Source organism: Chiloscyllium plagiosum, unplaced genomic scaffold, assembly GCF_037043375.1.
Source record: "Chiloscyllium plagiosum isolate Xiang-an unplaced genomic scaffold, Cpla_swu_hap1 HiC_scaffold_9, whole genome shotgun sequence".
NCBI lineage: Eukaryota > Metazoa > Chordata > Chondrichthyes > Orectolobiformes > Hemiscylliidae > Chiloscyllium > Chiloscyllium plagiosum.
In genome coordinates, this window is record NW_028270147.1 from 90,813,042 (window position 1) to 90,827,225 (window position 14,184).

At 41.4% G+C, this 14,184-nt stretch overlaps 1 protein-coding gene across 8 annotated transcripts in view; it reads right to left on the minus strand.

The window, feature by feature from the left end:
- rasal2 (RAS protein activator like 2) overlaps positions 1–14,184 on the minus strand; it is a 393,387-nt gene that overhangs the window by 235,158 nt on the left and 144,045 nt on the right. Inside the window, exon 1 of one of the 8 annotated variants that reach the window (XM_043699989.2) lies at positions 10,467–10,626. The exons of the other annotated variants lie outside the window; for them this stretch is intronic. Coding sequence (XP_043555924.2) covers positions 10,467–10,536 — 70 coding nt within the window. The 5' untranslated portion in view covers positions 10,537–10,626. Of the gene's footprint in view, positions 1–10,466; positions 10,627–14,184 lie in introns of those variants that run through there. 8 annotated transcript variants of the gene reach the window in all.

Sequence of the window (14,184 nt, forward strand, 5' to 3'; positions counted from 1 at the left end):
CATTTTGTCAAACGCCTCACTGGTCCATATAGATCACATCTACTGCTCTCTTTGAAGGTTTGTTGGTGAGGAAGCTAACATTGAAATAACTCCACAGGGACCATTATCCTTTCACCAAGACACTCTTTATTGACACGTAAGAAGTCTAAGTGCAAGTGCAATCAAGTGTACACGGACCATGAAATGCAGGAGCAGAAACAGGCCATTCAGCCCATTGTCTGCTCTGCCACTCAATGAGATCATGGTTGATCTGAATATCCTCAACTCTAGGCCTTTTCCCCATAACTCTGGAATCCTTGACTAACTAAACACGTGTCTATCTGTCTCAACCTTGCATATACCTAATACTACAACCTCAACAGCTCTCTGCAGTAAAGAATTCCATAAATTTCTTGCCCTCAGATAAGGAATGTCTCCTAATCTCTTGTTTTAAAAGGGTGTTCCTTATTCTGAGATTATGCCCTCTGGTCAGAGACACTTCCACAAGGGGAAAGTGAGGACTACAGATGCTGGAGATCAGAGTTGAGTCTGTGGTGTTGGAAAAGCACAGCAGGCCAGGCAGCATCCAAGCAGCAGGAAAATCAATGTTTTGGGCAACAGCGCTTCATCAGAAATGAGGCTCTCTGCAGTAAAGAATTCCATAAATTCCTTGCCCTCAGATAAGGAATGTCTCCTAATCTCTTGTTTTAAAAGGGTGTTCCTTATTCTGAGATTATGCCCTCTGGTCAGAGACACTTCCACAAGGGGAAAGTGAGGACTACAGATGCTGGAGATCAGAGTTGAGTCTGTGGTGTTGGAAAAGCACAGCAGGCCAGGCAGCATCCAAGCAGCAGGAAAATCAATGTTTTGGGCAACAGCGCTTCATCAGAAATGAGGCTTTTGAGCCGAGGCGGCCAAGAGCTTACAAGCCCACATTCTTGATGAAAGGCTATTGCCCAAAATGTCAATTCTCCTGCTCCTCGGATACTGCCTGGCCTGCTGTGCTTTTCCAGCACCACACTCTCAACTTCCACAAAGGGAAACAACCCTTCTGCATTCACTCTGTCAAGGCCGAAGACTCTCATATGTTTTAATTTGGTCACCTCTCATTCTTCTAAACTCCAATGAATATCAAGTCCAACCTATTCAATCTTTCCTCAAAAGACAGTTCCTCCATACCCAATATTAACCAAGTGAACCTAGTCTAGACTGCCTCCAATGCCAGTATATCTTTCTTAGATAAAGGGAGCAAAATTGTGGTCTGACTACTGCCTTGCATGATTTAAGCAAGACTTCCCAATTTTTAAACTTCATTTTCTTAAAAATAAAGGCCAAAATTCCATTTGCATTCCCAATTACCATCTAAATTTGTACACTACCTTTTCCACTACATATGCATGAAGACTCCTAAATAGAGTCAAAGAGATGTACAGCACAGAAACAGACCATTTGGTCCAAAACATCCATGCCTACCAGATATCTGATATAAATCTAAGCCCATTTGCCAGTAGTTGGCCCATATCCCTCTAAACCTTCCTATTCATATCCCCATCCAGATGCCTTTCAAATGTTGCAATTGTGCCAGGCTCCACAACTTCCTCTCACAGCTCATTCCATACACACACAACCCTCTGAATGAAAAAGTTGCCCCTTTTATGTCTTTCCCCTCTCACCCTAAAACTATGCCCTCTTGTTCTGGACTCCCCCACCTCAGGGAAAAAACTTTGTCTATTTATACTATCCATGCCCATCATGATTCTATAAACCTCTATAAGGTCATCCCCCAGCCTCCGACGCTCCAGGCAAAACAGCCCCAGCCTAGTCAGCCTCTCCCTATAGCTCAAATTCTCTAATCCTAACAAAATCCTTGTAAATCTTTTCTGAACCAATGCAGGTCTCACAACATCTTTCCAATAGGAAGGAGACCAGAATTGCATGCAACATTCCACAAGCGGCCTAACTAACGTCCTGTACAGCTGCAACATGACCTCTCAACTCCTATACTCAATACTCTGACCAATAAAAGGAAAGCATACCAAATGCCTTCTTTACTATCCTATCTACCTGTGACTCCATTTTCATGGAACTATGAACCTGCACTCCAAGGTCTCTTTGTTCAGCAACACTCCCTAGGACCTTACCATTAAGTGCATAAGTCTTGCCAAGATTCGCTTTTCCAAAATGCAGCACCTCACATTTATCTAAATTAAACTCCATCTGCCACTTCTCAGCCCATTGGCCCATTTGATCAAGATCCCGTTGTAATCTGAAGGAGCCTTCTTCGCTGTCAACTACACCTCCAATTTTGGTGTCATCTGCAAACTTACTAACTATATCTCTTATGCTCAAATCCAAATCATTTATACAAATGACGAAAAGTAGTGGACCCAGCACCGATTCTTGTGGCACTCCACTGGTCACAGGTCTCCAGTCTGAAAAGCAACCCCCCACTACCACCACCCTCTGTCTTCTACCTTCGAGCCAGTTCTGTATCCAAATGGCTAGTTCTCCCTGTATTCCATGAAATCCAATCTTGCTAACCAATCTCCCATGAGGAACTTTGTTGAACGCCTTACTGAAGTCCATAAAGATCACGTCCAGTGCTCGGCTTTCATCAATCCTCTTTGTTACTCAGTCAAATAACTCAATCAAGTTTATGAGACATGATTTCCTACGCACAGAGCCATGCTGACTATCCCTAATCAGTCCTTGCTTTTCCAAATACATGTAAATCCTATCCCACAAGATTCCCTCCAATAACTTGCCCACTACCGACGTTAGGCTCATCAGACTACAGTTCCCTGGCTTTTCTGTACCATTTTTCTTAAATAGTGGTAGCATGTTACCCAACCTTTGGCACCTCACCTGTGACTATCGATGATAGAAATATCTCAGCAAGGGGCCCAGCAATCACTTCCCTAGCTTCCCACAGAGTTCTAGGGTACACCAGATCAAGTCCTGGGGATTTATCCACTTTTATGCATTTCAAGACATCCAGCACTTCCTCCTCTGTAATATGGACATTCTTCAAGATGTCACCATCTATTTCCCCACACTCTGTATCTTTCATATCCTTCTCCACAGGATACACTGATGAATACTCGTTGAATATCTCCCCCATCTCCTGTAGCTCCACACAAAGGCTACCTTGCTGATCTTTGACAGCTCTATTCTCTCTCTAGTTACTCTTTTGTCTTTAATGTATTTATAAAATCCCTTTGCATTCTCCTTAACTCTATTTGCCAAAGCTATCTCATGTCCCCTTTTTGCACTCACCCCCCCCGATTGCCCTCTTATGTATACACCTACCGTTTTTTATACACTTGTAAGGATTCACTCAATCTCTCCTATCTATACCTGACATATGCTTCCTTCTTTCTCTTAACCGAAACGTCAATTTCTCTAGTCATCCAGCATTCCCTACACCTACCAGCCTTTCCTTTCACCCTGACAGGAATACACTTTCTCTGGACTCTCGTTATCTCATTCCAGCTGTCTCTGCCTGCAAACATCTGCCCCAAATAGTTTTTGAAAGTTCTTGCCTACCACTGTCAAAATTAGCCTCCCTCCAATTTACAACTTCAACTTTTAGATCTGGTCTATCCTTTTCCATCAGTATTCTAAAACTAATAGAATTATGGTCCCTGGCCCCAAAGTGCTCCTCAGTCAACTGCTCTGCCTTATTTCCCAAGACTAAGTCAAGTTTTGTACCTTCTCTAGTAGGTACATCCACACACTGAATCAGAAAATTTTCTTGTACACACTTAACAAATTTATCTCAATCTAAACCCTTAACACTGTGGCAGTCCAGTCTATGTTTGGAAAGTTAAAATCCCCGACCATAACCACCCTATTATTCTTACAGATAACTGAAATCTCCTCACAAATTTGTTTATCAACTTCCCGCTGACTATTAGGGGGTATATAATACAAGCCCAATAAGGTGATTATCCCTTTCTTATTTCTCAGTTCCACCAAATAACTTCCCTGGATGTATTCCCAGGAATATTCTCCCTCAGAACAGCAGTAATGCTATCCCTTATCAAAAACGCCACTCCCCCTCCTCTCTTGCCTCCCTTTCTATCCTTCCTGTAGCGTTTTTATCCTGGAACATTAAGCTGCCGTCCTGTCCATCCCTGAGCCACGCTTCTGTAATTGCTATGATATCCCAGTCCCATGTTCCGAACAATGCCCAGAATTCACCTGCCTTTCCTGTCCGGCCTCTTGAAATAAATGTAGCTTAATTTATGAGTCCTATCTTGGTTTGTTTCTTTGTGCCCTGACTGTTTTACCTGCTCCCTTTCCCAAATGGACCAGTCTCAGATTGATCTCTTTCCTCCCTACATCCCTGGGTTCCACCTTATCAGTTTAAATCCTCCCGAGCAGCTCTAGCAAAACATCCCTGCCAGTATATTAGTCCCCTTTCAATTCAGGTGCAATCCATCCTTCTTGCATATGTCAGTTCTACCCCAGAAGAGGTTTCAATGATCCAAAAATGCGAGCCCTTCTCCTATGAACCAGCTCCTCAGCCATGCATTCATCTGCTCTATCCTCCTATTCCTACCCTCACTAGCTCGTAGCACTGGGAATAATCCAGATATTACTACCCTCGAAGACTTCCTTTTTAAGTTCCTGCCTAAATTTTGTCCCTTCAGAATCTCATCCTGTTCCCTGACTGAAGTTTCCAGGAGTAAAACATGGTTACAATGACGGTACCAATGACAGTGTATGAAAATTCCAAACAGCCACCTCACTTCATCAGCGTTCTCAGGACAGCAGGTTTTTTTTCCCTTTCCCAAATGTCGTATTTTACTCGAGTCTCAGCTGAGTATCAATAAAGATGGGAAAAGAATACACTTATTAGGGATAATCAGTGTGGCATTGTGCCTGGGGATGTCTTGCCTCACAAATTTAACGGAGTTTTTTTGAGGGAGGGAAAATAATGAGGGTACTAAAGCATTTGACAAGATCGTTCACAGCAGGCCAGTCCAGAAAATTGGGATCCATGGTGAGTTGTTAAGTTGGATGCAAAATTGGTTTGGTCAGAGGGTAGTTGTGGAGAGGTATATTTCAGACTGGACATCTGTGACCAGTGGTGTTCCACAGGGATCAGTATGAGGACTGTGTTGTTTAATATATATTATGACTTGGATGAAAATGTAGGTAAATGAAAGTGAGAACTGCAGATGCTGGAGATTAGAATCGACAGAGTGGTGCTGGAAAAGCACAGTGGGACAGGCAGCATCCGAGGAGCAAGACAGTCGACGTTTCAGGCAAAAGCCCTTCATCAGGATTGAGTGAAAATGAAAATGTAGGTTGTCTGATTAGTAAGTGTGCAGATGGCACCAATATTCATGGAGTTGTGGATAGTTAAGAAAGCTTGTCAAAAGGATAAAACAGAATATAGATCAGTTGGAAAGCTAAGCAGAGAAATAGCAGATGGATTTTAATTCGGACAAACATTTTGGGATGTCAGAGGTATCTAGTAAATGGCAGGACCCAGAGAAACACTGATGTATAGAGGGATCTCAGAGTCCAAGTCCATAGTTCCCTGAAAGTGGCGATACAAGTCCAAAATGTGGTAAGCTTGCCTTCATTGGTTGCGGTATTGAGTGTACAATTCAGCAAGTCATGCTGCAACTGATTAAGACCTTAGTCAGAAAACAAAAGTGCTGGAGATCACAGTGGGTCAAACAGCATCCTTGAAGAGAGAGCAAGCTAATGTTGAAGTCTAGATGTCTCTTCATTAGAGCTGAAGTGGTGTGGAGGGGGCAACATTTATACTGTAGTTGGAGGTGGTGAAGGAGAAAGTATGTTGATAGTTCAGATTAAGAATGTGACAATGGCAGAACAATGGTGTATCTAACTGCCAGACTTGAAAGAGCCAGTCCCACTGAGGTGAGGGAGGGGAGACAGGACATGATGACAGAAAATGTTACAAGTTAAGGTACAAGAAAGGACGGGAATAGGTATTGGTTCACAGTTTGAACTCAATATTAAGTCCAAAAGGCTCTAAATTCCCTAGTTTGGAGTTGAGATGTTGTTGCTCCAGTTTGCACTGTGATTTGCTGGAGCACTGTAGCATGCCAGCAGGACGCTGTGTTAAAATGACCAGCTACGGGAAGGTCAGGGTCATGCGTGCTCATGTACTGCAAAGCAGCCGCCTAGTCTGCATCTGGCTTCTCCAATGTAGAGTAGGCCATATTCCAGCACCACACTCTTAACTCTAACCTCCAGCATCTGCGAATCCAACACACAAGATTGGAGGAGGTATAGGTGAAATGCTGCTTTACCTGGAAAGACTGGTTAGGCCCTTGAATGATGAGCACGGAAGAGATAAAGGGGCAGGTGTTGCACCTTCTGCAGTTACACGGGAAGAAGGAGTGGTGTTAGTGGTCGATGAATGAACTAGAGAGAACGATCCCTGCGGAATGCAGATGGGAAGCGAGGGGAAGATGCATTTGGTGGTGGCATTCTGCTGGAGTTGTCTGAAATTACGAAGAATGATCCTTTAAATGTGGAGGCTGGTGGAATGAAAAGTGAGAAGGGGGACCCGATCATGCTGTTGAGTGATGAAAGGAGGCAAGGGCGGAAGCATGGGTGATAGGTTGGATGTGGTTGAGAGCCCTGTCAACCACAGTGGGCAGGAAACCACATTGATAGAAGAAGAAAGACATGTCAGCAGCACTATTTTGGAAGGTAGCATCATTTGAGCACTTGCAACGCAGGCAAAGGAACTGGGAGAATGGATTAAGTCCTTGCAGGACGTAGAGTATGAAGAGCTGCAAGGAAGGTACATGAAGACCTTCGTTAGGCCGTATTTTGAGTATTGTGTGCAGTTCTGGTTATTACACGCTATAGGAAGGATGTTTGGAGAGGATGTAAAAGATTAGATTAGATTTCCTAAGGTATGGAAACAGGCCTTTCGGCCCAACAAGTCCATACTAACCCTCCGAAGAGTAACCCACCCAGACCCAGTCCCCTACCCTACATTTACCCCTGACACTATGGGCAATTCACCTGACCTGCACATCTTTGGTTGTGGGAGGAAACCAGATACCCGGAAGAAACCCACGCAGACACGGGGAGAATGTGCAAACTCCACACAGACAGTTGCCCAAAGTGGGAATCAAACCCGGATCCCTGGTGCTGTGAGGCAACAGTGCTAACCACTGAGCCACTGTGTCGCCCCGATTAACCTGGACTGGAGTCGATTAGATACGATATTGGACAAACGAGAGCATCAGAGACTGAGGAGTGGCCTAATATAAGTATATGAAATTGAGAGGCATAGATAGAGTGAACATTCAGAGGTTTTTCTCCAGGGTTGAAATTTCAGATACTAAGGGACACAGTTTTAAGGTGAGAGAGGGAAAGCTTAAAGAAGATGGCTAAGGCAAGTTTTTTTTTACACAGAGGTTGGCGAGTGCTTGGAATATGTTACCAGGTGAGGTGGTAGAAGCAGATACGATAGCAACATTTAAGAGACATTTAAACAAACACATGAACAGGCAGGGAATAGAGGGTATAGACCATGTGCAGGGAGATGTGATTAGTTTAAAAATGGTATCATGCTCAGCACAGACCTGGTGAGCAGAGGGGCCTATTCCTATGCTATACTGTTCGATATCCTACATGTCGGCCGCTAAGATGATCAGGTTTGAATGTTGACACGTGGAATACAAATGCCGAGCACAAGGGTCTGTGAAAAATTGTATTCTGGGTCCCATCACTAACCCACTCACAAGCGCTTTATATCTATTCATTCATAACTCCTTTACTAACCCACTCACAAGTGAACACCACATTCCCAGTTCATTTATTCATAACTGCTTACCATAATATGGTTTCATTCATTCATAAAACCGCGGTTCTGTAGAATATTTTACTACAAGATAGGCCAAATTTAAAACAACTCTTTCAAACTCATTACTGCATTTTCACATCTTATCAGCCTACAAGCCTACAAGCAGTGTTTATCTCTGAATATGTGTAATGTACAGAACAATACCTTCCCCGTCATCATGTCTCTCCAGCCATCATGTTTCCACAAAATGTTATAATATTAATCAGCTCTTACCAACCATCTCCTGGACCAGAAAGACCAAACAGTTTCCCTAACTAGTATGTACTGTACTTGTTAAATAGCTTTTAACTGGGCCGTTATCCCTTTAAGAAACTAACTGTCAAAACAGTGCTTAAGTGAAACAGCATGAATGAATCAAACCCAACCGGTAAACAGTAAACATCTCTCACAATCCAGCTGCAGTAATTAGTTTAATATCCTTTATTATTTTTCGAAGATATTTAGAGCATATAGGCTTAACGTTTACTGACTTGAAAGACAAAAGAACTGACACCTCTTAATTATGTAAGCAGACCAGACAAACACTCTTAGTCCTATCACGAGGAGCAACCAGCATTTAGCATGTTTTAACCCATCTCCTGTCTCCCAAGAAAGAAGCCCCTCAAAACTTTATATACTGTAGATAAAACAACGTAGTATCATAGTTATGAAATTTTAAGATATGTAAGAGCTGTGACTAAAAAGGATAGTGTAGGAACTGTATTTCGGGATTTTACTGCCGCCTCGAACTTGTGCTACATGTTATTTCTGAATAAAAAGGTTATTTTCACCACTCACTAATTTCAGGCATTATTTGAACATGATCCCACAGGTCCTATGCTCTATTTGCATTAACATTCTGCTTCATTTTAACAAACCAAAATCACAAAACGAAATCATATTCGATAAACACTCAAAATTTCATAAACTTCTCAGTTTTCGTAAAATGGCTCCAGATACTGCGTTCTGTTAATGTCATGAGCAACTAATGCCAGCTATACTCCACTTCAACATAAAAAATTGCAGTAATCAGTTGTGCACAAAAAATTCAGATGCTAAAGGAGATCAGAGTATGTTTCCTGGTTCCAAGAAATATGGGATCATGTGCCATTTCTAATGATTCCTGCTTACATGTAAGTGATGAACTTGCATTGTTGACCAAGTCTTCAGATCCAAATAAAATAAATTTATATCAGAAAACCAACAAAAATTTTAAAAAAATAACATGCTTGCATAGATCATCAAACATCCTTCTCCCCCAAGATTGAGGGGAGATTGACGGAGTGATAATTCTCTGGGTTGTATTTGTTCTGTCTTTCTGGACAGGACATACTAAGGCAATTTTCCACATTGTCTCTCATATTTTACTCTCTCCACCCAATAACAATACATCCTTACTGTCTTAACAAAAGAAAAACCAAAGGAATGCGGATGCTGGAAATCAGAAACACAATCAGAAAATGCTGAAAAATTTCAGCAGGTCTGGCAGCAGCTGTGCAGAGAAATCAGAATTAACACTTTGGGTCTCGTGACCTTTCTTCATAATTAATTGTCCTCACTGTCTGAGAGATTACCAAACAATTCTTTGCAACCGACTAGAAAAATAAGTCAAACTATGAGGGCTACAGACAATGGATCCTGCTGTTTCATCAAATTACAGGTTTACATATTAAAATTACATTGTATCAACATCTCACACACCTGCAGGAAATAAAGAAAAGCTTGGTGGTTGCTCCTTCTGCTCAGGCAGCCGACAGCCCAGAGAACTCAACATTGAGTTTTCCGATTTCAAATAATCTCCCTCCCAGCCCCCCGCTTCCATTCCTATGATCAACTCTTCCTTCCACCATGTTCATCTATCCCTACTTTACCACAATGTTTCCCTCCCCCCTCTGGCCAACTGCAGCTCCCCTGACACCAACCCCCAGTCCTGAAGAAGGGTGACATCCAAAACGTTGACTTCTCCACCTCCTCATGCTGCCTGGCTTGCTGTGTTCTTCTAGCCTCTTGCTCTTCTACCTTGGATTCCAGCATCTAGTTTTTTTTGTCTCTAAAATTTTAAACAGGCAGGATATACACATAACAAAATCTTCAATATGATTAGAATTCCAGATCACTGCACTTCTGCTCACTAGGTCTTGCTTTTCTCTCTTTCTAAACCCACTTCACACCAGCTATTTTACCAAAACTCTTGGTGCAGGCCTCTGTAAATCAGTGAAGGTCATGCCTATCGAGTAAGATATTGTAGAAAAACATTTTACCCAGAGACGACAGCGTGAAAACCATGTCCTTTATTTCTGTGGCATATAGAAACCTACTTCATATGTTCTTGGCATAACAGTTAGATACACACTGCATCATACAGCAGCACTCACAAAGAGCAAACTCGTACTTCATGAGTTAATCAGTTCATTGCATTGCGTGGATCATCAAATGCCAGCAATATCATCCTGATGGTGCTGTTTATCAGATGATTATGCAACAACTTGCATTTGCTTCAAGTACACATCTGTTGATTTTTAGGTGATGTGTTAAAACACAAATAGTTAGGTTACGTTTTGCTATGACATCAAGCACCAGCTGTATTAAACACAGCAGCTGGCAAACTGCAACTGCTCTGCAAAATTCAACTCAAGTTTACCTGAAATCTCAGCTGCACAGGATTTAGAACGGAAGTAGAGCATCCGCCTTTTCTGACCGAGACGATCCATCTGGAATTGCCAATCTCAGCATCCAGTTCTCCACTAGGTTAGACATTTGCAGCAGTAAGACTCTATGCAAGTAACAACACTGCTGCAGCATTTAGTGTACTGGACACTGCTCCAAATACCAGCAACAAGCAGACACCATATAAGACTGCATGTCACATAAGCCCTGTTCTCACATTGATACCAGACCTCCTCAGCTCAGGTGAGCAGATCCAGCCATCTGTAATCAGAAATACTGCAATATAATCATCGGCACACATCAGAGCGAACCTATTCCCCATCCCCCTTTCCAAAAGCACTATATCACAGGATCTCGTGACGTTCAAATGTATGTGTGAAAGGAATGCAAGAATTGTACAATCTGCAATGTCCTCAGGCACCAGGTGCAGCTCAGACTGACCAGCCTGATATTAACGTTGAACATTCAAATATGTCCCAGAACTTGTTTATAGGGTGTATTATTCAACTGTTCTTGCCAGATTCAAGGTGATTTTCTCAATTGTAGCCATTGGTTACACAGTTCTCACATTCCAGCAGATTAGGCCTATACTTTCTAGAGTTTCTAATGACACGTGGTCTAATTGAGGTATATGAGATTCAAAGGTGAATTGAAAAAGTAAATACAGATGTTTCCTCATGTGGACAATTTGGAACCAGAGGTCATAATTTCAGGAGGAGGAGGAACAAATTGAAAAGAGAGGTGAGGACAAACTACTACTCTCAAAGAATTGCGAATCTGTGGTATTCACTGTCCCAGAATACAGCAAATTTTGGACATTGAATAAATTGGAGGAGGAGATGGACATATGTTTAATTAGTAACAACTTGAAAGGTAATGGGGAGAAGGGGGGGAAAGTGGAGTTGAGGCTGAGGTGAGATCAGTCACGATTTTATCTTGATGGCAAAGCAAACTTGAGGGGGCCTGTATTGACTACTTCTGCCCCTAGTTCTTATGTTCTTACATGCCCTTGGAAAATACAGGGCCAAGCACTCACAGTTCATCCAGGTGCAATACATCAGAGACTTATAAGCTTGGCTATTTCGGATTTTTTTCAAAAAAGATCCTTTTTCTCCTTCAAATCTACCTACTCAAACTATCAATGCCAATTTCAAAAAAATGAGAAAATGTCCACTGGGAAAGGATGTATTTTACTTGGACTGTTGGGTTGGACAGCAAAGAGTAGATATGATCAGTTTGATTGGCATGGAGTAATCTATGTTGAAAAATGGAATAATTATAATAAATTGGGAATATAGAACCATCAAATAAAAGGAACAGAATAAACATGACTTATACACACTTTCTTTCTCCCATTTATGACCATGGAAAGCTTTAACCCCATTTACACAGGCACCTTGGAAACTGAAAACTCAGTTCTATCCAGTCCTTCTGACAAGAAGAATCAACATTACAATTTCACTACCTTGTATCATAGTTACACAAATTATACTCAGCAATCCGACCTCTGCATGAGATCTGGATAACTCGGTGTAATTTGTCAATACAGTTATAAGTTAGTTTACAGATTGAACTGCTCGTCATAGTAAGCAATATAGGAGCTACTCACAAACGTTGACAAGTCCTACACCATCCAAAGTGTTTTGTTTTAACCTTTAATTTGCAACACGGAATACCTTGCATTTCTCCATAGTGAACTTCATTCATCCTCAAGTGTCTTGAAGAAAACCCTAAAAAAAAATCTAGGCTACATCCTCAGTCTACGATTGATTCTCGTGTGCTGTTAGCTTTAATTACTTTATATTGGAAGAACTATTTTAGATTCTTGATAATTATCAGGCATGTGAAAGAACTCAATACAGATCCCTGGGACCCACTTACACCTTTGCCCTTGCTGTAACTTAAGACATGCTCTCCTTTCTCTCACTTGACTCAAATCCAGTGTCCTAATTTGGAAAAGGGAGTCTTTCACATCACTAGCAATCTCTTGGAAATCTGAATACTTGAGGTAATATGACTTCCCTTGTCAGTTTGGAATGCTTCCAGCAAGCAAACTGTACTTATTTGAGAGCTATGCTGGATGATATTTCTTCACTGAATTTCAAAATGACACTTGGACTATTCTGTACAGATTACTGGTTTCATTTGTTTTATACATGAATCTTGCTGAGTACTGCGCACTCGGCATGGTCATAACTCTGTGGGCTTGTAGCCCCTTCAAATACTTGAGCAGAATATAAATTGTCACATGACTGCACCACCACATAGTATTGCACTTGCAAAGATACTAATCTTCTAATAAAATATAAAACTACAGTTCCATCAGCTGGTTCAGGAAGCCACAGATTATATCAAATGCACAATTTCAAATGTATATTCTTCAATTCACATAACCAAAAAACGCTTTTTGCTATTTGAGACATTGCTGTGCAAAAACTGGCCATGCGCTGGCAAAAAATATTCATTTTGGAATATTATGACTATGTGAAAAAGTCTAAAAAGATAGAAGGTATTTACAGCGGTTTTCATTTTTGACAAGATGAACAGTGTGATACACACTTCAGTGTTTCATTTTCTCAACAGTTTCTCCAATAGTCATTGACATCCTTAAAATGAATAGATCTCATCCCTGAAGCTAAGCTTTTTAACCTTTCACAAGATTTATATTAATAGTCACACCCATAGCTCAGATATAATCAAAGTCTCTGAACACACATTTGTTGCTAATGTTGACATTGTTACATGTTCTCAAACTGTCATTATTCAGCAGGCTATCTATTGTAAAACCTCCAGAGGATTACAAAGCATTTTAGGCTCCCATCCGATTGGCCTCTTAAAGATGCAGCACTGAAAGATATTTTCGGTTGTATGTTGCGTGCTTGCTTCCTCTTCCTTTCCAGCTTTCTCTAACTGACCACTAGATACCACTCAAATTTTGTTCTCATGAACCTGTCCCTCAACTTATATTTCTCTCCTTTTCTGAAAAATCAATCAGCAGTCATATAATTCCACAGGCAAGAAGTCACGCCTCAGTTGGGCTCTATTCTATTCTTGTCCAAGTTCTACAAATTATCATGATGTGGAAGGAACCACAGCATATCAGTATTTGAAACAGTTCTTGAATTCTTCTTAATTTATGTACATTGTGGCCATTTCAGAACCTGGACCACTCAGTCAGATAGCTTCGCACAGGCAAACAAGTGTGCAACATTGATTGGCTGTGTAGCACAGATTAACTCTTACAATTCAGTTACATATGGACAAACAAACAAACAAGGAGCAGGAGCAGACCACTCATTCTCTCAACCCTCAAGAGAAAGAAATTCACCTGATTTCTACTTAGATGGGGCAAAGTTTTATTTTGAAACAGTGACCACTGGTTCTTGATTCTCCCATAGCAAAAACATCCTCTCCATTTCTATATTGTTAAGTCCCCTCAGGTCTGTGTTTCAATCAAGCCATTTCATTCTTCTAAAAGCTTTAGCAGACACAAGCCTAGCCTTTCCACATTAGAAAACCCATAGGTTCAATTTCCACACCTTTACCCATTCACTGAATTTAGTCATATCTTCTTGTAGCCTCCATGTGTCTCTTCACAAATGACTTTCCCAATATCTTTGTGTCACCAGCAAATTTGGCAGCCACACCTTCTACCCCTTCATCCAAGTCATTTACAAACCTTTGAGGTCACA